Below are 23,384 nucleotides of genomic sequence, written 5' to 3'. Positions count from 1 at the left end.
ACGCTCCCCATGTTTCAATCATCCCATGTCTCCCTTATTTTGGAGATCAACCCAAGAGATTCTTTACTGCCCTTTGACCCTAGCCATTAGAATCAAATCATCACATCTACTCTGATCAGTTCATCTGGTATCCATCCATTATGTCCAGTCACTTTATGAATACATCTGTTCACATATTTTATTCAGCTTTGAATGGGTACTATAACAACATCCTCAACAGAATTCTTCAGTGATCCAGCTTATCTCGCCACTAGGGGGAGCCCCATTGAGATCGCGTCCCTTCAACAAACCACCAGAGGTGTTTATTATTTTTTTAAACCCAAGAAAAACAAACAAAAAAAAACATCCTAGTCTAATTGTTTTAAATAATTATTGCGCTATGAGTAAATATCTGTCATATCATTTGACTAAGATACTATTTTAGGGATCAACAAGTCAGACAACTGAGAATTTGGGTCTTGTTGAACAGAGATCTTTAAGGCCTGCTAAAGCAAATAATAATAATAATAATAATAATAATAATAATAATAATAATAATAGTAATAATAATAATAAACAATTAAAGGAACATGATCAAAATTGAAAGAAAGAGAACTAATGCAAAGAAATCTTAATCTCCCAGAGATCACGCAGAAAAGCAGTCTTTAAATTTAGTCCGCCATTTGGCCCCCACTCCTCCACCTCCGCTCAACACCACGGTGTCTGAAGAGCTGAGGACCAAGCTGCTTTGTTCATGTTTCCATGCAGTGACCCTCAGCGGCCTGACGCTGCATCCTGCTTCAGCTAACAATAGGCACTTTAACTATCAGTCGCGCTTACCAAGCAAAATGTCCGGTCAGAGTCAATTATTATTAATCTGTTCCATCTACATGTAGTGATCTACAGTGCGGATAAATATAGAAACAAACAGAAGGCCGCCATTGTTTTAATGACTAGTTAAAAACACACACACACACACACACACACACACACACACACACACACACACACACACACACACACACACACACACACACACATTGACCTGAAATGGCCTATACTGTGTCAATCGTTTGTAAAAAAAATATTATTATTATTATTATTATTATTATTATTATTATTATTATTATTATTATAATAACCACACTGTAACCATCTAATTTGACTGCTAATTTCCTCAGTTAAAAGCCTGCCTGACAACAGCCTAACGTGTGCATGGAGAGAGTGACTCCTCCGTCTGCGCGGCTCCGCTCCGCCTGTCCAGGCATTTTTCTCTGAGGAGGCAGCGAGCATCCGTCACGTGGCACCGCGTTAGCCAATGGCAGCAAAGGAACTTAACTTTGGCCATAAGGGAAGGGCAGTAAAGAGCGATCAGAGCCAAGGAGTTTCACTCTGTGTTCGTTAATGATCACCGGCGCACATACAGACTACAGTTGGACACACCGGCTCCGACAGCAGCAAAGGTTTAGACAGAGTCCACCTGGAGTTATCTTGGTCTTTTTCCCCCTTAAGCAGCCTGCGCGAGGCTGCAGCAGCACACAGTACATTCAGTCTTTGGTTTAATTAGACAATCTTCTGTGACTGGCGGCTGTCTGTAGCTCAGATGCTGGGAGACAAGGCTCACGGTAAGACCAGTTCCTGCTCTGCATGTTCTATACCGGCTGCCATCACCTTGATGGAGTGTGTTCCTGTTCGGTTACCGTCCCAGTCAAGAACTCGGTACATCAGCCTGATAGGTTAATATAGGAGCGACGTCTCCAATTCTTTAATTAAAATCGCTCATATAGTTTTAAAAATATATATTATACCAAACTTTTTCACACAAAGTGGAAAATAGTTCAAAAATGAAATAAACTAATTATTGGAATTTTCAGAATCAAGGATCTGACTGGGTGGAATATAATTGTTAAAACAATTATGAAAAATGTTTCTAAAATAAAAATAGCTACACAATAAGATAGATAGATAGATAGATAGATAGATAGATAGATAGATAGATAGATAGATAGATAGATAGATAGATAGATAGATAGATAGATAGATAGATAGATAGATAGATAGATAGATAGATAGATAGATAGATAGATATTGTACCAACACGACGAATTATAATGACGGAAATGATCATTTGTCATATTCTAGAATAGCATCAAAAAAGTAAATTAATAATCAAAAATGCACATGACAAACTTATATGCACTGGACGTAAAGAAGATATATAGTAAAATACATATTAATACTTATGTTTGGATAGAAAGTATAGAATTAAATAATTAAAAAACACTTAAGAATATTGCAAATAAAACTCTGAGCCTCATTTTATAATTAATATTACTGCTACCAATAACAACGACAACAATAATAGTAATAATAATAATAATGATATTCATAATGAGAGGAAGTTTACTGGTCTCTCTATGAAGCTCCTCTTGTCCGCCCTGTAGAGCGCGCGCTCTCCGGTACCGACTGTTGGTCCGCGTGCTCAGCTGCTGCGGAATACATTTCCGCTGCAATTTATTTCACTTAGCTGGCTTAGCTTGGCCTTTTTTTTTTACTTTATTTTTATTTTCTCATCTGTCATATTGTCGTTGGTGTGCTGGAGGTCGGTCACATTTGAACGACCGATACCTCGGTCCCATTAAAACACGGCCGTTCCCGCTGCTCTGGCCCGGACACCGAGCGGGAACCTCAGCCTGGCTAACTGTGAGACGCTTACAGGCGGAAACTTGTGGGGGTAAAAAAGGTGTCTTGTTTGAGCCGCTATGTTAAATTACGTGAAAAGAATGAATGCTTTTTAAAATGTAACGTCTTAATTTAGCCCCTGTGATAAACTATATGTCTCTTGAAAATTTATAGAACCGTCATAATAACTAGAAATCAGTTTAACAACAAAGAACAATTTGCAGGCTATATTATTAAATAACTGCTTAGGATCTGCATCCATAGGGTCGAACAATTTCCATCGAAATGACAATGTTTCCAATCTGCTTATATTATATAAAATATTATTAGTAATAGAAAATAGATTAGTCTTCCGTAAAAAATTAAATAAATAGAAAAAAGTGCTGTAACGGCGTAAGCTTTAAAAGCACAATAGGTGTGCATGAAGTTCGAGTTAACGAAACAAATATTACAACCAATTTAAGTTATGAATTAAGTGGTATGTTTTTTTTGCTTGTGTTAAAATTATAAGCCGAATATTGAAAGCCAACCTAGATCGTTGAATTAGGTAAAAAAAAAAAAAAGAAAGAAAGAAAAAGAAAAAAGAAAGTAATTATAAATAAAAAAAATAACGCTACAGTAGGCCATGATTAGGTCAAATTATTTCGCCAAATAATTAAAATGCAACAGCCGCATATATATATATTATTTCTTGGTCAATTATGATTTTCTTTGTATGTGTGCTTGCGGTAATCCAGGCGTGACTTTGAAGGTGATGGAATACACATACGATGATGACCTGGAAGAGCTGTGTCCTGTGTGCGGAGACAAAGTGTCCGGATACCACTACGGTCTGCTCACCTGCGAAAGCTGCAAGGTAGGACAGCTCTATAGCTCCCAGTGTCAGTCCGCACTGAGCTGGGCTCTAAATGCTCGTTCAGATTCACTGACGACTAATATGATGAAACATGACCCCCCCCATCCCCATCGGTCTCCTTCACATCCTAAATACATTTTCTTTAAACTGCTACTTCGTCTTGTTTATTAATTAACCAATTTTGCTTTAAATTAAACGAAAAACAAACAAACAAACAAACAAACAAAAAAAACAACGGTTGGAACGCTTAATATGTGGAGCTGTTTTTTGACCGCAGTTGAGATGCTGTTCGGGCCCAGCGCTTCATTTCTTCTGCCGTCTCTTCTCCTCATTCTCGTGTTCCGTCTGTGTTCAGGGTTTCTTCAAGCGGACCGTGCAGAACAGCAAGAGGTACACATGTGCGGAAAACCAGGAGTGTAAGATAGACAAGACCCAGCGGAAGAGGTGTCCGTTCTGCCGCTTCCAAAAATGCCTCAACGTAGGGATGCGCCTTGAAGGTATGTCCATATTTACTGCCCTCAGTAATAATAATAATAATAATAATAATAATAATAATAATAATAATAATAATAATAATAATAAATTAATAAAGAAAAATAAGAAAAGAAAATTATTTTTTCTATTTTTACTCTTTATTATTAATTACTAGAATAATACAATTACCAGAATAAGTCCAGTAATGTAATTCCATCATCCAGTTTGTGATATTTTAAATTAATTTTAGCTATGTGGTCTTGTGACTTAAATTATTTCCTTCTTGTTGCCTGGTGGCTTTAGTTATAGCCTACACCCCCCCCCCCCACACACACACACACATTGGATGAGATTAATTCCCAGACAGCAGTAAAAGGAAAGCACCTGCTTCCGTAGCAGAAAAAAAAAACACACATTCTTTTACTTACTGATAAAACTCTGGAGACTCCCCAGGGAAGAAGGAGTAGAGCTGCTCACAGACTCTAAGGGGATTCTTCTTATCCCTAAAAGGGAAGCAAGGAAGACCATCATGTCTGTCATTTACTCCATGAGAATAACTCTAGATGTAGCTGAAACCAGAGCTTTCAGTTAGCTTGTTTTTGTTGGTTCCAGCTGAGCTTTAAAAGCTCTACTTTTACAAAAACTGTGTGTCAGAAAAATGGCTTTACCTGGAACTCCATTTTCTCCTCTTGTGTCTTGTGTGATAGCTGTACGTGCAGATCGCATGCGTGGGGGGAGGAACAAGTTTGGCCCCATGTACAAGAGAGACAGGGCCTTGAAGCAGCAGAAAAAGGCTTTGATACGATCCAACGGGTTCAAGCTGGAGACCTCGGCCCCCCCACCGGCCTCCCCTCTGCAGACTGACTACAGCTTTACTGGCCCCCTACATGCTCTGCCCACCATCTCTAAAAGTCTTCTGCCGTCCACCCCGAGCTCCATCACCTCTACAGACTACGAGGCCAACCTCTATGGACCTACGTCACTGGGCATGGCCATGCAGTCCCATGTGCCCCTGACTCCCCAGTACCAGTACACAGCATTCCCCAACAGGGCAATTAAAGCTGAGTGCCCAGACTACACCAGCTCCCCCGAGTCCATCACAGGATACCCCTACCCAGAGGTCTACCCCTCAGCCTCTCCTCAGCCGCCCAGCCTGCCACCGCTGGTGCTGGAGCTGCTCCGCTGCGACCCAGATGAGTTGGTGGTGCAGAACAAGATTGTGGCTCACCTGCAGCAGGAGCAGAACGGCAGGGGCCGGATTGACAAGCCCAGCACCTTCAGCCTGATGTGCCGCATGGCGGATCAGACCCTCTTCTCCATCGTGGAATGGGCTCGGAGCTGCATCTTCTTCAAGGAGTTGAGGGTGAGTCTTTAGCATTTCACAAGCATGCTTGCACTCACCTAAAACAGAGATGACTGTATAAGGTTGACCTTTGCAAATTCATAAAGATGTTGCAATACAAATCTGACAGGTTTTTAAAAAAGTCTTTGGTCCAGTTCAGTTTGATGTTATCTTTTTTATCTGTTGCTTTCTTCAAGTGTGTGTTTGGTGGCAAGGAGTGGTGCTTACCGCTGTGGTACTGTGTCTTACATCGGAAGGTACTTTATAATTTTGTGTGCTATTATGCTGTTTGATTATTTTTGCGTTTTGTACATTTTATGTAATTTAGGATTTTCAAATCCATAGTTTTTCCTTAATGAACCATTCACCATTCCTTAATGGAGTGATTTGGAGTAATTAAATTACTCCAAATCACTTGGATGTGATTCACCAAATCATTTTTCACCCAGCACAACTTTTGAAAAAGCCTCCTGATAACAGTTAATATGAACAAACATTTGGCAATGCATAATTTAAAAGGAAACATCAATACTTATTTCTACTCAGGAGACGACATGAAAATTAAAATTTCAAATTTAATTGACATTTTTGTAAAATTTCAATTAACTTTTTCAATATTACAATTTAATTCCATTAAAACTCTGCGAACATCATGGTCACATTAGATTGGCTTTTCTAAAAAGAAATGAAATTGAGAGAGAGTTGGTAGTGATGTGAAGGGTTTTGTGGTGAGGAAGATGTGCTCTAACTTTATAAAATTACATTTTGGTAATTGGTAAAAAAAAAAAAAATAGTGAACACAAAAAACATAATTGGTATTTAGTGCCAATCATATAGAGATGCAGAAAAATAACAACACTGCCCACTATAACCCTGGTCACTGAAATTTTTGCTCTATGCTCAGACTAGTCAGCATTATGTTTGCCGTTTCAGTCTTTAAAGGCAAATTGCGCCAACTATGAGGAGCGAATAGCTTGTGTTGTAGGAGAATGTTGGAATACCTTCATCCTTGTAAGGACGGTGAGCGAAGTGGCGTCCACAGTTTATCGCAGCTCATACATCCCTTAAAGCAGATGAATTTCCAGATCTGTCGTTTCTACATTTATGACTGTCAATTGAAATGTGCCACCTATCAGTTTACATGACGTGATCTTTCCAGTGTAGACAAACAGCAGTTATTGCTCTGGTCAGATCTCCTCAGCTAAGTAAACGGTCAAGCTACGGATAGGCCTTGATGCCACTTGGTGAAGCTCTGTGCTGTCTCATCAACAAGTGGACTCCTCTCAGGTTCACTCAGAGCACATTTGCTGTATGATTTGATTGATTTTATATGCTATTCTGAATATACAGTAAATTGGATTTTTGTTTCAGTTGTAAAGTGCATTGTTGATGAGATGCAACAATGCAGACAAGACCCAGGAATTGGAACTATATAAATTATCAAAATTTAAAGGAAAGTTCTGCTCTTCTGCTACTTGAAAGTTATGTTGCATTTTCCTTTCAGTGCAGGGCACTTGCTTGAAACTAATTATTGTGTACTTCTAGATGCATTGAACTAAATGTTAAAGAGCTGGTTGATTAGTATATATTTTAGAAACAGAAAAATAAAGTTTAGGTCATTGAGGAACTCTAATATTTAGGAAGACAAATGATTACTTTATGAAACTCCCTCCATGATTGTGGATTCTCTTCAAATAAAAATGTTAGTTTTTATTTCTTAAATGGTAACCAAAAGAGAAAAACCCATGTCTAATTTCTGTTTTCTTCCTTATCCCTGCTTTTTCTAATTTTCCCAAATGTTTGTGTGGTTAAGGGAGGGATGGCTTCCCAGCTCATCAAAATTTAAGATTTTCAAGAGGCACACCAAGAAATGAAGGGACAGAAGTTGTGCCTGCAGAGACATTGAATGTAAATATTTGGTTGTATTCAATGTCATAATAATCACTCCTTAATTCTTTTTGGTATGACTCACAATAATCATTAATAAGCACAAGAAATGCAAAGGTTACTTATTACTTGATTTAAAGTAATTTGCATCCACAATAGCCATTATAACATAAAGCTTGATGCATAATAATGTGTTTTACTTACCATGAAATCATTTTTTGTAAGTAAAACAAAAATAATAATAATAATAATAATAATAATAATAATAATAATAATAATAATAATAATATATTATTTAATATTATTTAATATTTAATATAATATTTGCACTTCATCTAAAAAATAAGACTTCAGAAGAAGCTGCTTTAGCATTGATCTGATCAGATCTTTTTATGCCTCTTAATGACGTCTGTCTCTGGCAACTCTTTTGTATTATTACAGACAAAGTTGCCGCAATTTTGCAGCTGTGAGTGTAGCAACAGCATTTTCTTTTTATCCATATTTAATACTGACACTGTTGTCAAAGAAATGTACTGTAAAACATTCACTGAAATTATAAATATCACTATAGCAGGGGAAGCATTAGTGCCAAAATTAGAGATCTGGGTCAGGAGTGAATTTTGTGCTGTCCTTGGACAAATAAACACAAAAGTCACAAATTCCAGCTAAATCTAAATTAGCTGATTGTCTTTAAATTAATAGTTCATATTTAATGTTGGTGGCTGTGTGAAGAGTGTGTAAGCAAGATATTATCTTACACAACAGCCACCATTAATCAACTTAATGGATTTGATTGCCTAATCTGCCTAATCTGACAGATTAGGCAAGACCACCAGAGCAGGGACAAAAAAAGAGAATTATCCTTGTGTAGAATAGACACAAATCTAGGGCTGCAGTTAACTGTTATTTTAGCAGTCAAGTATTATATTGACTATTCTGATGATTAGTCATTAAATAAAAAAACCAAACTGGCACATTCTGCAAATATTTTATTGAACCACTTAAGCTCATTTTGTATAATATTAGAACTTTATAGGAAAATGCAAAAAAAAAAAAAACAAAACAACAAAAAAAACACAAACAAACAAAAAAAACACAACTGTTTGAGTTTCTTTTTTAATTAGGAAAATAAACTTTATGGTGCAGGAAGTGCAATAAGAGTATTCCTGTAGTGAACTCTTGATCATTTGTGGCACAGAATGCATCTGCTGCTATTAAAATCCTTCTAGCATCAACATTTAAAAAGCTTAACCCGTTTTGCTCGACTTCGCATCTATACAGTGTAGAGCTGATCTGATTTTTTATTTTTTTATTAATAATTGGATCGCTAAAGGTGCTTACTAGGAAATTTAACTTTCAGAATTTGAACCATTTTCAGCTAATACAACTACTTAATGAGTTTTGATGAATTTTTTTATAGTAAATGCAAAATGTGTGTATATATATATATATATATATATATATATATATATATATATATATATATATATATATATATATATATATATAATGCAGAGTTGGCTTATAATCTGCTCTGACAGTGTTGTTCTTTCAGTAAATGTCATGTTTTAGAGTCTGTATACATTCAATTACTAAATTAGCTGACATTTAGTTCCTGTTCATTCTTTAAGAAGCAAAATGAGTCTCAGTTTTTGACTGAAGGGCAATCCCTTCAGACCAAGTAATTTCAGACATATCAAAAACATTTTTAGATCTTCTGATTAAACTCAACTCTGGTGAGGAGGTAAGTTAAACTTAAAAAAAAAAACTCAATCAGTTCAGTTTAAATTGTTAAGGTGTAAAGCGAAGAAGTCTTTTCAGTCAAGTTTAACATGTACAGAGAAGTCGTCACAATGACTGTCTATTATGATCTGAGGGTCTTTGTGTTTTGGGTATGAAGTATTTGGATTGTCTTTGGGTTGTAATTTGTCATTAATGTTGTTCCATACATGTGCATTAATTCATTATTGTGTTAATTTTTTATTTATATTCATTTAGTTTCCTTTTTTGGTGTTAGTATTTAATTTTTGGTTTATTATGATGAGTTGGCAGTGGCTCAGGAGCTAGAAATTTGTCCCACCTACTATGTGTGAATGTGTGAATGAATCTAGTAACCACTAGTAGGTTCTCTCCATTCTCCTGATTAGTCTCACCAGGTTCCCACATTGTCGTATCATCTTCCAAGCAGTTCATAGTCACTCTGCTTGACTGTCTCCTTACCAGACTATTGTTGTTGTCACCAGAAATAATCATGGACCTTCCAACCATCATCATTTCTGTAGCTGGGCCTTCAGCAACACAACTGCTGTTTCCATCACAAATGTACTCACAGCTTTGCCAATATTCTGCTAATGTTGAAAAAACACAATTTAGCAATTGTAGTGTTTCCATTAAATAAGAAACACCTTTAAAATTACATGTGAATAAATTTGTTCACGTGATGAGTCATTAAAAACCTGCCGTACCGCCATCCTCCAACCACTTCCTGTCATCTTTGTCTTTTCTTCACGTAGTAACATCTGGTTGTTGATCACGACTTGTGTAATGCGAAATAAGTGTTTTGCAGTTTTGAAAAATACACAAATTTTGTTACAACTGAAAAACCACCTTATCCTAGTGCGAAAACCTTCTAGCGGAAAGCTTGAGTTTTTCTAAACTGCTGTCTTTCCATTAAGCGAATTTATCTTTTTAACTCCAATTCGTGCAATTTTACAGCCAATGGAAATGATATGGAGATATGCATACAGTGAACATCAAGTACATACGGGTGTCCATGTGATACATCATGTTTTGGTCAGCATCTACAGATCTGGGGTGTTTTCCACATTTGTACGATAAAAGTATTCTGTGAGCAGTCTGTCAGCGAACTGCAGCGCTGCATGTACACCAAGCTCTCAACACAGGCTCATCACACACACACACACAAGGCTGAGAGAAGGTTAGAATGAAGAAGTCATTTTTTCAAACATTTTGCCCAACTTGAAGCTATTTGATTGTTTAGCTTTGCTTGTTTTCTTCATCTAATATTGGGAGTCCACATGATTATTACTCTTAAATGTTAGTTTATTTATTGCTTGTGTGTTTTTTTTAAATAATAGATGTTTAAATGTATCAGTTTTTTTTTCTGAACATGTGAGCAAACAGGATTTGAACTCTTGAGGGGAAGGCAGTGTGCAAAATTATTTAATTTTGCTTCTTTTTTCATCTCTGTTCCACTCTTTCAGAATAACCACATCTAGTTTCTATGGCAACTATACCATACAAATCAGCTAGGTCTTTTATTGATGCTGGCAGCGACATATTTGAAACTGTCATCATTCAGTTTCTCAACAGTTTTCACCTGATAATAAATACATACGTAAAATAATGAATTACTCATTCCCGATGTCCAGAATGGAGGAAGACATTGATGGAAGTATGATTTTCTCAGTACTCTCACAGGGATTATAGTGTTTAGTTGCAACTTTTGTGTGTTCCTTGTCTCAGAAACAAAGTTCACATTGTGTTGGGGCTGATAGTTGTTGCACCTTCTGATAGTTGTTGCACAAGTTATCTTTGTTGTGAATGTGTTGAAGGGATATCTTCCTGCATGCTAAAAGTCAGGGAAAGAAACACAGTGGCTAAGCAGAAATCGGTGTAATGTTTACTCTCCTGTGTATTTACTGTACTGTAATTTCACGTTTCCTGTCCCAAGCTACTGAAGCATGAGGCAGAGTTTTGACATAATGCTTTGTAAGGTGGTGTGGAAAAGTATGAGTCTCTTTAATCTAAGGCCTGAGTTGTCTGCTGTTGCCTGATTTGTGCTCCATTGTTGTGTTTGCAGTGTATCTGCAGTGATTATCTCTGGAAGAAAGATTCTGATGCTGCTAAATCAGTCACAGTCGTCTTTGTCTTGTTTATGATAAAATACTATTATAATAATTATACTAATGATACCTTCATGTCCTCCGTGTGACTTTGACACAAGATATTAGATCCTGTGTATGTTCTGCCAGGGACAATAAAGGATATTACTAAGAGCAGGAGAATCTATAATTATACACAGGTGACATAAAAAAGTTAAGGTTAAATTTATAGATTTAGTTGTTTATTGATCCGAGGTTAGATGGAACCGGAACCTTCCAATAAAATACTATTCCTCACTGCAGATATATTAACCACTTAGGACCCATTTAATTTATTTTTGCAGTGATAGTCACACTTTTGTTTGCTTATTATCTTTAAATTTAGAAATGATTTGTAGATTAAGAAATAAGTAAAAGTTTTGCTTACTCGGAATCTTCTTTTAAACCCTTGTAAGTCGTGCCTGTTGAGAGCCAGGCTGCTTATATGCACAGTTGATGGTCAAAGCTGTGAGAATAAAGCTGTGTGTATTTTACCAAGAAGAGCCTGTTGAAATGACTTTTTCCCTGTGCTGGATAATTACATTCCATGCAGATGATAACGGGGGAATGTGAGCTCTCACTGCAGCTTTACTTCGTGCTTGCCTACATTGTTAAATAGTTTGCAAAATGGAAACTACTTTTCGCTGCAGTTCCTCAGTGGTGCTGTTTGTCTGTCCTTACTGACTGGCCTTAGGATCACCTGCTCCACCAGAATGATGTCTGAGGAGATAAGGTTGGTTGTTTATTACACAGGTTACCAGACTTAGCTTTATGTACTTACCCTTTAATGACACACTGCATTTTTACTATCAGACATAGATTTTATTTGCATAACGCAAGATGTAATGAAACATCATAACTCTCTTGCAGCATTGCACTCACCAGTACAGCCACATCAACGGAGGCATGATGAGGGATTAAAGAGAATGGGTACCTGGGCCCATCACTATAGCAACATTTTACTGGATGATAAATTATCCCAGAAGTTATTGCGATAAAGAATAATCTTGTTATTTTGAGACTCTCTGCAAGTAATGTAATGGTAATGGCATAATAATGCAAGACCACATTCTCAAAGATAAATAAACTTTAAATCATAATGATCATTTAAAATTGGAACTGGAAGACATTTTAAATATCCAGAATAAACAAATAAAATTAATTATGAAGTCTCTGTAAACAAAATTATCCTACAAAAAAAGGTCTAGTTGAAAACAAAGCAACAGACTGCAGATATTTATCATCCAGTTTTATTTAGAAAGAGAAAAACAATAAATCACACAAAGGGAGATTATTGAGCTAATTTTAATTTATATATACTGTATATATATATATATATATATATATATATATATATATATATATATATATATATATATATATATATATATATATATATATATATATATATATATATATATATGTGTGTGTGTGTGTGTATTGTGTATATTTGTGCAAAATGCAGGTGTTATTTTAGATATAACATTATTTTTTAAATTTATTTGTAATTTATAATTGAACCCCCCCAAACTCCAAACAGATAAAACCTATGAAACAAGAGCAGTAATGTTCAGCCTCGTAGTCCGAACCGCAGTTGAGCGTTTTAACAGTTGAAGGCTGAAAGCTGTGTATCACTGAGTTGATTTTGCTTTTGATTATACAGTACTGTTGGCAGCACTTCAAAAAGTTGATGGGGAGTGTGTGAGGAGTCTTTGGTGATATTTGGAGTGCTGTTCTTGCTGCAGCCCTGAAACACCTCCTGGGCAGAGGGTAGGAACACCTCAGTGACCCTTTCAGCTCCACTCACTGTCTGTGCAGGGCTAGCTTTTTAGCCACGATGTGGCTGGCTGCAGCATATCAACACAACCTCCTCCACATCTCTGCAGAATTATGTGAGCATGCTGTTCATTTCAGGTTTTTTAGAAAGTGCGGTCTGCTGCAGAATCACACTTAAGACAAAACACATTTTAAAGTCTTAAAGGAATATCTTTTGCTAAAAGAAAGAATGAAAATGTGTGATCATGCTGACAAATGTTAGAATTTGTTATATTTATTTTTGCAGGAAGAAATTAGTTTGAAGGGTATTATTATGTAATATCAGCTTTTTTAGCTTTACATTGTATTATAATGTTATTCCCTCAGCAAAAACTCATCTGAAGTGTTGCTTTAATTCTTGATTCTTTCTTTTAATCTCCGGTGGCAACCGTTCAGAGGTGCCTAAATGCTTGCTGTCACCGAGCGCTGCCTTTTCCACACAGATCCTCCTCTGAGCTGCAGCTTCCAAGCTTCTACCACATAGAGTAGCCCTCCCCCATGACACCATCAATTAGCTCCTCCAGACTAGCCAGCAGCAATTAGCAAACACCTAATTGCTGCTGGCTAGTCAGCACTCCTATGATGAGTGCATTTGCTGAACTCATCATAGGAACGACTTCTCAAAGCAATGCTCCTAAGAAGAGCTACAAACAACAGAATGGAGGAGCTTTTTTTTTACTGCGGACTTGGTGATGACAGAGTGTCAGAAAGAGCATGAACTTCTTAAAGAGACATAAATCAGGCATATTTTCCTGAGAAATTGTGTTTCATAAAAATCTGTGTGCATGGTAAATCATGCCACTTGCTCAGTGGGCTATTTGATATGTATTTGAATCCTGTTTAACATGGATCAAACATGGAGAATCAGAAAAATAACATTTCATGTGGGTAACAAAATGAAACCCTTCTGAACCCTGCTTCTTGTATGTTTGAGGGTTTTTTTTTCCAAGTATGTCTTTGGCTGCTGCCTCCAACTCCTTTTGGAGAGGAAGCACAGGAGGTCACCAAGACCTCTTGCTTCCTTAACCCCTTCCTTTTATCACCACACATGCAGACCCCCACCACTTCACCGGCCTAGATGAGTGCAGCACAGAAGATTGGACCATCTTCACTGCCAGTGATATATAGTTTCATTCAGATGAACAGTAATTCTGTCAGCTTGTGTTAGATAAATGTGTGTCTGGGCCTATTAGCAGCTGCGGCTGCAGAATTACTGTCTGCCGTGTCCTTCACTTTACTGTCAATACTGCGGTGGGGTGAGGTTAATCTAGGAACACACACTCATCCCCCCAAATAGAACAGAACAGATGTGACTGTTCAAGGTGGGACTGTTAGGGTTAGCAGGTTGAAGAGGTCAAAGATGTGTTTGTAAATACACAACATGGGACAACACACACAAGTACCACCTCTATTTCACTGCTTTATGATCGCCTGCCTCTGTGGGAGTTTTCACAGTATTTTACAGCCGCATGTTGAAATGTTTTCTGTAATGACAGAAAATAAAGGAAAGTAACTTCACCATAATGTTAGGATTCTCTATGGGATTTTATAGAATGGCATTTAAAGGAGAGATGTACTGAGTTGCTTAAAATGAAGTGAAAATGATATGTTTTTCCCCCTCTGCTCTATTTTCTGAAGGTGGGAGATCAAATGAAGCTGCTTCACAACTGCTGGTCGGAACTCCTGGTCCTGGATCACATTTTCAGACAAGTTCAACATGGAAAGGAAGACAGTATCCTGCTGGTGACTGGCCAGGAGGTAACACTCCCTCGCTCAACTTCCCAGCAGCACATAAACCGTCTGCCTCACTTACTAAGCTTTAACAGCACTTCAGTGACAACTGCACTGCAGCAGCAGCAGAAGAAGTACACTACAGCCTTGATTTATCAAAAAGAAAAAGTTTCTAAGCAATTTTTTCGGTTGTTTTTATTGTTGTTTGTTTGCTTGTTTATTTAATTTTGTTGATGTTATTTGTTCTTTTATTCAGTTATTTATTTTGTAGACCATTTCCTCTTTTTTTAGTCTGTAGTGTTTGTTCTGTATACACTAATTGACGAATTACAAAAAAAAACTAAGTCAAGACAATAAAAACACAGAATAAAAAGACAATTAAATAGATTAATGCAGCAATTATAAAATTGTGCAGATGATTATAATACTGTGGAACATTATTACCTTAAATGGACATTTTCATTTACCTTTTAACTAAATTCCTGTTAGGTATCACAGTGAAAAAGCTACTAGAACCTCAGGTCTTTCCTGCTGCTGATCTGTTAGTTAAGCAAAACTGGGTATGTTAACATGTAGATTCTGCTGCTTTCTCATTATGCAATAGTATAATGTTAGAAAAAATAAACTAAAAAACAGAACAATGGTAATTATACACATGTATTCATTGTAACTCAGCATCTGCATATCCTCCAATTATTAATAAATTGTTTACCATTATTTATTTGCTCTCCATCCAAAAAAGGGAAAAAAAAAACAAGTAATTAGATTTACTAAAACATTACCAACATCTTTATGCTTGTTCGTTTCAAACCCAAAGCTCAATGAAGACAGTATATTTTTAAATGTGTCAGCCCCTGAACTTACTTGATGAAAGACAAACTTTTTATATAGTGTGTAGTTCTGGAAGGAAAGCTGACCCACCTCACCTTTTTCACTGGTAGAAATACTCTGATATGTATTTAATTCAATTTCAGTTCAGGTCAGTTTATTTATCTAGTACCATTTCATATCAAGGCACTTTACAAAAAAGTTATTTCAGTCCAATCCCACATACAGTACATTCCAATTGATACTAGTTATTAAACAGTATAGTAACATCCATTAATTATTCAAAGTAGTTTAAAAAGTTTCTAATAATTTAGGATTCAACTTGTAATTTTGCTGAGCAAAATTAAGTTTTAGGTACTACATGGACAGAAATGATACAGTTTTGCTCTAGTTATACAGAGCATCAACTCACTTTACCATTATGAACCATTCACACACCAGTACAATGTATTGGTGGGAAACTTGTTTTGCCCAAAGTGCACTTTGTCATCTGATGGACAAGCTGAAATAATAGTTGCAAGTATTATTGCAAACTTGCAAACTTACGGTTGTCTTTCCACTGAAAGCCATAGAAAACCTGTTAAATAACTAGGAATTACAGTATAGATGAAACCCTGAAGACATCAAAATTCACAATAAGCACCTAGGACCTTATTAGCTGAAGTTGCATTGCTGTATCTAACTAGTGATGCATTCCCTAAGTAGTTGAAAGTATATTTTTTATCTATTTATTTTTGGCATCGACACATTTTGTGAAATAACCAAACAACTGATCTGCAGCTGCGTATTGCTTCTGCCCGAAAAAAGGAACACAGTTCACAGTAGGGCTAGAAGTAAGGAAGTTCTAACCAGTGGTGTGGTGGGATGTTAAAGGAATAATCACCCTGTACAGCTTCTTCTTCCACCACTTCTTAAACAAAAGGACTGTAATTAGAACTGTCTGAGAATTTAGTCAGAAGCTACTCAGACAGATTATCAGCCACAAAGTCTTCAGAACAATATCGAAAAACAGCAATGAAATAAAAGTTAATCTAAAATTGTATGATGCATATCATTTACATCTGACCTATGGCCTGGTTTACAGATTCACTCCTCTTGTTTTTTAGCCTGATTCTCACATTTTGCCTATTTTCCTATTGACTTCGTAATTGACTTTGTATCATTTCATCCGTAAATTAAGCCGTTAATTATATTGCTAGAAACATACTTTCACAGTTTTCTTACTTCTTAACAACTAGTCAAATTATAATGAATTAATAAGCAATGTGACGGTCAAGAATGTTGTTTCTGTTCACACTATATATTCATCAGATTCAATTTAATGGTCCATTGAGAGCAACTGTCATAGCTGTATGACACACAGCAGATACTGAGTCAATGTAACTATGATTACTATTGTCTAGTAGGAATTGCCAAAATAGAGTCATATTTTCATTGTGGGCTGTGTCAATCAATGAAAATTATATGAAAAATAACTTGAGTATGTTTTATGAGTACATTTAAAAATATTTCTGCAAAAAAAATCTTAGTACTGTTGAAATTGTTTACATTCAACATATACAGTAGAAAACAAAAAGTACACAAGTGTATTTCAATTATGAAAAAGCACAATTATTTGTTTACTATATAACATAAAAGGTTCCAGCATGAACTTCTAAAGTTTTCCTAAATAGCAGTTTAGATAAAGCCATATAAATATCATAATCAATGAATTGCATGATAAATTAAAATTAGCAAAATAATTTCTATTCTGACAGTGAATATTTTTTGAAGGGTAATTTTCTTTACAGAGACTTCATAATACATGTTATCCATTATTTTGGTTCTAAGTAAATTTTATTTTCGTTTTATTTATAGTTTTTTTATTGCTATGTTTTATTTTGGATGTTTAAAATATCTTCCATTTACAGAGCTTGATATTCTTTACTGAATTACAGTTTATTAGACTTTATAAAAGTAAAATCTAATATATTGATATGCCATTGTGAATATATTACATGAAAATGGTCTCAAAACAACAATGTTATTGTTTATCGCAATAGTTATAATTACTGGGACAATTTATCGTACGGCCAAATTTGTTGCGGTGACAGGCCTACTTCATATTTCACTTGTAAGGGCTTTTCTATAGATAAGTCCAAACAAAAGCTCAGGTGCACAAAAACATGAAAATGAGCTAATAACAAAGAAATTCCTTTTTCCATATTCTTGCAGATTGAAATGTCCTCAATTTTGTCACAAGGAGAGACAACACTGTCCAGTCTGGTCCAGAGAGGTCAGGAGCTTGCAGCGAGGCTGCGGGTGCTGCAGGTGGACCGCAGGGAGATGGCCTGTCTCAAGTTCCTCCTTCTGTTCAACCCCAGTAAGTCACTCTCTAGATCACCTTTCATCACTGGAAGAAGCATAGGTCATGTTTAGCAACAGATACATCAAAATATTAGTTATATGCATCCTGATTATTGAAATGTAGTATTCATATTTATTGAGGATTTTCTTGTTCTGCATATTGCTATAAAAGGCCTGTGTAAAAATGATGAATTAAGAAAAGAATGCCTGATGCAAATTCGTCGAGTTCTTGGGTCGGCATTGCCGTACAGATGCAGCATTTGAATAGCAACACTGACATCCTAATAAAAAAATGTCACAAATGCAGATAATCTGTGCTTCCTATTAATCTAAGTGTTTTCCAACATGGTCTCTCTCCCCACAATAAGTTCACTTAATTAAATTTTTAAGCTTGACAAAGGCAATATTAACAAAAGCAACCTTATCCATTGTCCACTAATGGCATTCAAAAGAAGAGTAATGGATGGGTCTATCATTTGATAGCAAGACTGACATTCATGTAGTGGCTTGTGCAGATGGAGAGAGCATAGATGTGGCTCGCCAGATTCCCAGAAGTGTTTCCTGTTCAGTGCTGGCAAAACAGGGAACAAAGAGCTTTTGAACAGGGAGAGCACTCGTTATACACAGAAAATATTTGCTGTCTTTGCCAGCAGCTTCTTTGCTCACGCTCTTGCTCTCCCTCATCCTCATCCTCAGAGTCAGATTTGTTGGGGGTAATTTAATTGCCCTTAAGCAGTTTGAAAAGATGATTCAGAGCATGGATTCAAAACATTTAATTACTGCGTGAATGGATTCTCTGAGATGGGCTCAGCTGATGCTGAATGCTATTCAGCAGCAGGGCAAGGCTATTGTCTCTCACACTCACACACACACACACACGCACACCCCTACTGCACACGCCCACACACATTCACACACACACACATTTGGATTTCTATCCATATTAAGACTTTGCATTGACTTCTGTTCATTTTATTAACTGCATCTACGTCTAATCCCGATATTTTTCCTAATCCAAGTCAGTACTAGTATATTCCAGACCCTACCCTTAACTAATACTTAATTCTCTAAATCTAATCCATAGTCCGGGCTTTGGGTCCCATAGGAAACAGTCGGTCCCCACAGTGCGGTATGTCAGGAAAATGGTCCTTACAATGTATCAAATACAAGAACACGTACACACACACAGGCGCAGACACACACACGCGCACCTACACTACACGAAAAGACAAACACACAGAGACACTGAGAAATTATATTCTTTTATGACATAAAATGCTTAACTGATTAAAGCTTAAACTGTTAGTAGGGTACCATCATGATGGCCCAAACTGTAGCAATGTCACAGTTTAAACAGAATATTTGTTTGGATTGGATTTAGTGAAGGTGGGTTTATCTTACTGGGCTTTAAGTCAAACTAATACACACAAATTATATCAACCACAATGTTATCAAGCAGGGACACAGGCATTTGGTGCACACAGTTTTATATCTGTTTTCCTGCTTGATTGAAATATACTAATTCTTACTTTTCTTACTGGTACTCCAATAAAAGTGATATCATAACCTCTTCCCATAAAGTCTTGTAACTATTCTAATTGCCAGTGTTTCTATTTCTATAAAATTCTCTGTCAAATCAATTTTAGTCAAATCTGATGAATATCAATTTTGGTTGTCAATGTTAACACGTCAACGCAGGCAATAAATCTGAAAATTTTAATGCATTAATATGACATATAGCAAATGAATCAGCTGGAGTTCAGCAGAAAGAGAGGCATGCCCAGGGCACTATTCCTGTAATAAGCAAAACTGTGTGTATATTTATATTTCAAACTCACAAATTTAGGCATAGTGATTAAGAGTGATTAATCAGATTGCTTCAGTATGATTAATCAAATACAATTTTTTAATTGATTGGCAGCACTATACGATACTATTGATCTCTTCCTGTCAGAGTTTCCAGAGAGTTCCATTTGTCCTCTGTGTCTCTACAGACGTAAAGCTGCTGGAGAACCAGGCCTTCGTTGAGTGCGTGCAGGAGCAGGTGAACGGGGCTCTGCTGGAGTACATCCTGTCCACCTACCCTCAGTTTCAGGAGAAGTTCAGCCAGCTGGTGGTCCAGCTGCCTGACCTGCGCTCCCTCAGCACACAGGCTGAGGACTACCTGTGCTTCATGCACCTGAGCGGAGAGGTGACCTGCAACAACCTGCTCATTGAGATGCTACACGCTAAGAGAGCGTGTGTGTGAACAATACACACACACACCAACATTCTACCACCAAGTGTTACATTTCTGCATGAGGAGGTGTGTGTGCGCGTGTGTGCATGTGCCTGTGTGTGAGAATGTGTATGGGAATGAAAAATAAAAGGTGAAAAGGTTTCACACTGGGTCATCTTTGTTAGGACTTTTCCTAAGGTTGAAAGACAAAAAGATGTTTCAGATGTTTGGAATTTAAAGGTTTTGAATGTTTCCATCTTCATATCCTGCACAGCTACTTTAACATGACCTTAAAACTGGATTTTCTACTCTTATTACAAACATCTGAAATTGGGTTTATGAGGGAAGTCAGAATAAACATGAATAACGCGTTAAACTTATTGTACATTCCACAGAGCTGCAGAGCTGATGTCTGTTTGCAGCTTTGCAGTTACCTGTAAGTTCCCACTTCCTGATGCCTCTGAGTTTCAGCTGGGAACTCCTCTGCTAACTGGCTGGAGGTCTGCCTGTTTTCCAGGCCTTTTCACAACACATTTTGTTTCCTTCCTTCAGAAATCGCAGTTGCCTGCAACAATGTCTCCTATAAGGAAGCTTGTTCTGGGTGCAATGCGGAACATAGATTATTTTATTTAAGTAAAAAACAGACTTTATAATTGTTGTTGTAAAAAATATAAAGCATCAAGGACTTCAGAGAGGTGCTGATCATTGTGACAATCAAAAATGTAAATGTCACACACCTTACTCCTGTGAGAAGTTTTTAAGCTTTATAGAATCTCATCCCTTTTTACAGGCCTGGAGGCTGTAAATTAAATATTTGCCAAAGTAGAAAAAAAAAAACAAAAAAGAAAAAAAAAACTGAAGATGGACTGTGTGACGTTTGTGTCCAATTTTTGAACATACTTTAAAATAAGATGCCACACTGGTCTAGTCAGACCAGGAAGGAATGCACTTAATATCTTCAACTCTACAGGCAGCCTAAATGTAAAAGCCTCATCATGTTCTGTAGAGTTGAGTTTTCATCTATTTATTTAAAACATTATCTATCCAAAACTTTTCTTAATGGAAAACATTCCTATTGAACCAAACATCAAAACGCAGACAAAGAAAAGTGAAAAAAGAGGAAGAAACTGGACACTAATTAAATAAAGCTAAGTTGAAGGAAATTAAGAAAACAGTAATGTTTGGTCAGATATAAAAACTATGCGCTAGTCAAGAACATAAAATAGAGTTATGAGCAAATGTGAGGAGACAGAAGATAAAAAAGGCAGCAGTTTAAAGATGCGAACAGTAAAGACAGGTTGTGGAAATGGGCATCCTTCAGTTTTCCCTGACTGCACAGATGGGTCGGGGTGAAGGGGTTTGTTTGGCCACATATTGACTCCTTCTTATTTACACAGTTTATTAATTGAGTCCTGAAAGCAACTGGACCTCAGAAATGATGATGTTTGATGACACCAAAGCAAAGATGGACTCTTCTGTGTGAACGTTGACTAAATCTGGCTTCTTGTTTGCTTTACAGCAACAAAACGCATTAAAAAGATTAAACAGCCATGCCTCAGGGTGACCTCTGACCTTACCCACATTCACTGCTCTCCTGATGTCTGTACTTCTGTGAACAGTACACTTGTAGTTTCACAGATCCTCAAATAGATTTAGATCTGGGCTTTGACTGGGCCATTCAAAGTCATTCATGACAGTGCCAATCCACTGCAGCTCTGGCTGTGACCTCAGCTGGGTTTCTTGCTGGGAGGAGAAGTTGAGCTTCATTTGATCATGGTTTGTTTCTCCAGCAGTTTTTTTAATGAGCTCCATCCATCTTCCAAAACACTCTACCTTATCTTTCCCTGCTGAAGGATACTATACCAGTATACCACTAGTTCTTCCAAATTTAGCCCGTTTTTGTCAGCAGGTGACCTCATCATGACAATATAATAGCTTTTTTTAACCAATCTCATTAATCTTTCTATGTGGTTGGAGGAATAGTTTAAATTGGCACATCGAAACAAACAGAATAAAAAATGAGTTTCCTGTAAGACAGAAGACTTAGTAGCAACACATCCCCATGACTACCATCAGCTGGTGCTCACTGTTTTATCACTGACACATACAGCAATGTGTGGCCATCTGTCCGGTTGCACTACTTTACTGATTGACAAAGGGGTTTTATGGTTTGTTTGATCTGTTTGTAGAATGACAAAAACATTCATCATATTTGATGATCCAGTTTTCATCTGGGATTTTTATTCTGCCTTGGAGGATGCAGCCAGGAAGCTGATGGGAGGCTAGTTAGTCTCGATAAATTTGCACAACTTTGGTCTTTTCAAAACAAGGAAATAAGTGAAAGAAAGTTGCAGATTTTATCGCTGTGATCATTACTCATTAAATGCATGGTTTGCACTGATTGGATTTAAGTTCCAGCACCATCACTGGAACTCAGCGTCTCAGCTGCAAACTGAAGTTAAACAACAATTAAACAGTGAGGCTGAACTTGTGAGCCCACGACCAGCCACGACCTTCCCTTCCCAAAAACCCTCCTCTGTTTGTGGAACTTACTCTGTTAAACTTGTGTTTTGTCCCACACTGGTCTCCTAAGTTGTGTTAAAAAAAGGAAAGATAAAAAAAAAAACATTTAAAAGCACTCCAATCAAATTGACAGTGACAATATTTTCTGCTCCCGTCTGTCACCAGAGTCAGTGAAAACAAAGAAACACAGTGGTGTTTGTATTATTGTGCAGCTCAACTTTCTTACTGTTGCCATGTCAGATTAGTCCTTGTTTGCCATTTCAAGGTATTGTAGACAATCATTCCGTCTGCCTTAATTCAGTGACTGCCTGAACACACACACACATACACGCACGCCCACGCACCTTGGATTTCCAGTGGAGACAGCCGCCAACACTCTGTACAGTATATTTATGTTGTGAAGTGAATATCTACTACAATATGAGGACACATTCAACACAAAAAAAATATCTGCTTTATGTTGAGGTCTAAGCGCTACTGTTGTGGAACTGATTCTCTTGGTATTGTTTTTGGTTCTCGCTTTGTTCTCCTTTTTTCTTGTGAATCCATCTTAAACTGAAATGTTTTTCTCTGAACAGAGAAATTGAACACATTTTTCTTTAGATATATTTTATTGTAATAGCAAAAAATCAATAAATTCAACAAAGAGTAAAGCTTGTGTTCTGTGTTCATTATTGTTTTTGCAAACACGTCAAAGCTTCACATGGGCACTTAGTAAGGCGTTTATTGGACTGAGTCTGCAGATCGGTTCACAACACCTCTGCTCCACATGTTTCACAGAAATGACAATAATTCTTTCAATTTAGTCTCTGACATTAT

General features: G+C 36.8%; 1 protein-coding gene across 1 annotated transcript; it reads left to right on the top strand.

Annotated features, from left to right (window-relative positions):
• The first annotated feature begins 1,381 nt into the window (after positions 1–1,381).
• Positions 1,382–23,096, top strand: LOC102230421 (steroidogenic factor 1-like). The gene is made up of 7 exons (XM_005812757.2): positions 1,382–1,604; positions 3,399–3,517; positions 3,873–4,014; positions 4,699–5,354; positions 14,558–14,677; positions 17,693–17,840; positions 19,819–23,096. Exons 1-7 carry the CDS (start codon positions 1,583–1,585, stop codon positions 20,070–20,072), a joined length of 1,461 nt encoding a protein of 486 aa, XP_005812814.1. The 5' UTR covers positions 1,382–1,582; the 3' UTR covers positions 20,073–23,096.
• Positions 23,097–23,384: the final 288 nt, after the last annotated feature.

This window comes from Xiphophorus maculatus, chromosome 11 (genome assembly GCF_002775205.1).
Source record: "Xiphophorus maculatus strain JP 163 A chromosome 11, X_maculatus-5.0-male, whole genome shotgun sequence".
NCBI classification, from domain to species: Eukaryota; Metazoa; Chordata; class Actinopteri; order Cyprinodontiformes; family Poeciliidae; genus Xiphophorus; species Xiphophorus maculatus.
The sequence above is the reverse complement of the archived record's forward strand: the minus strand, read 5'-3'. Positions and strand labels throughout refer to the sequence as shown.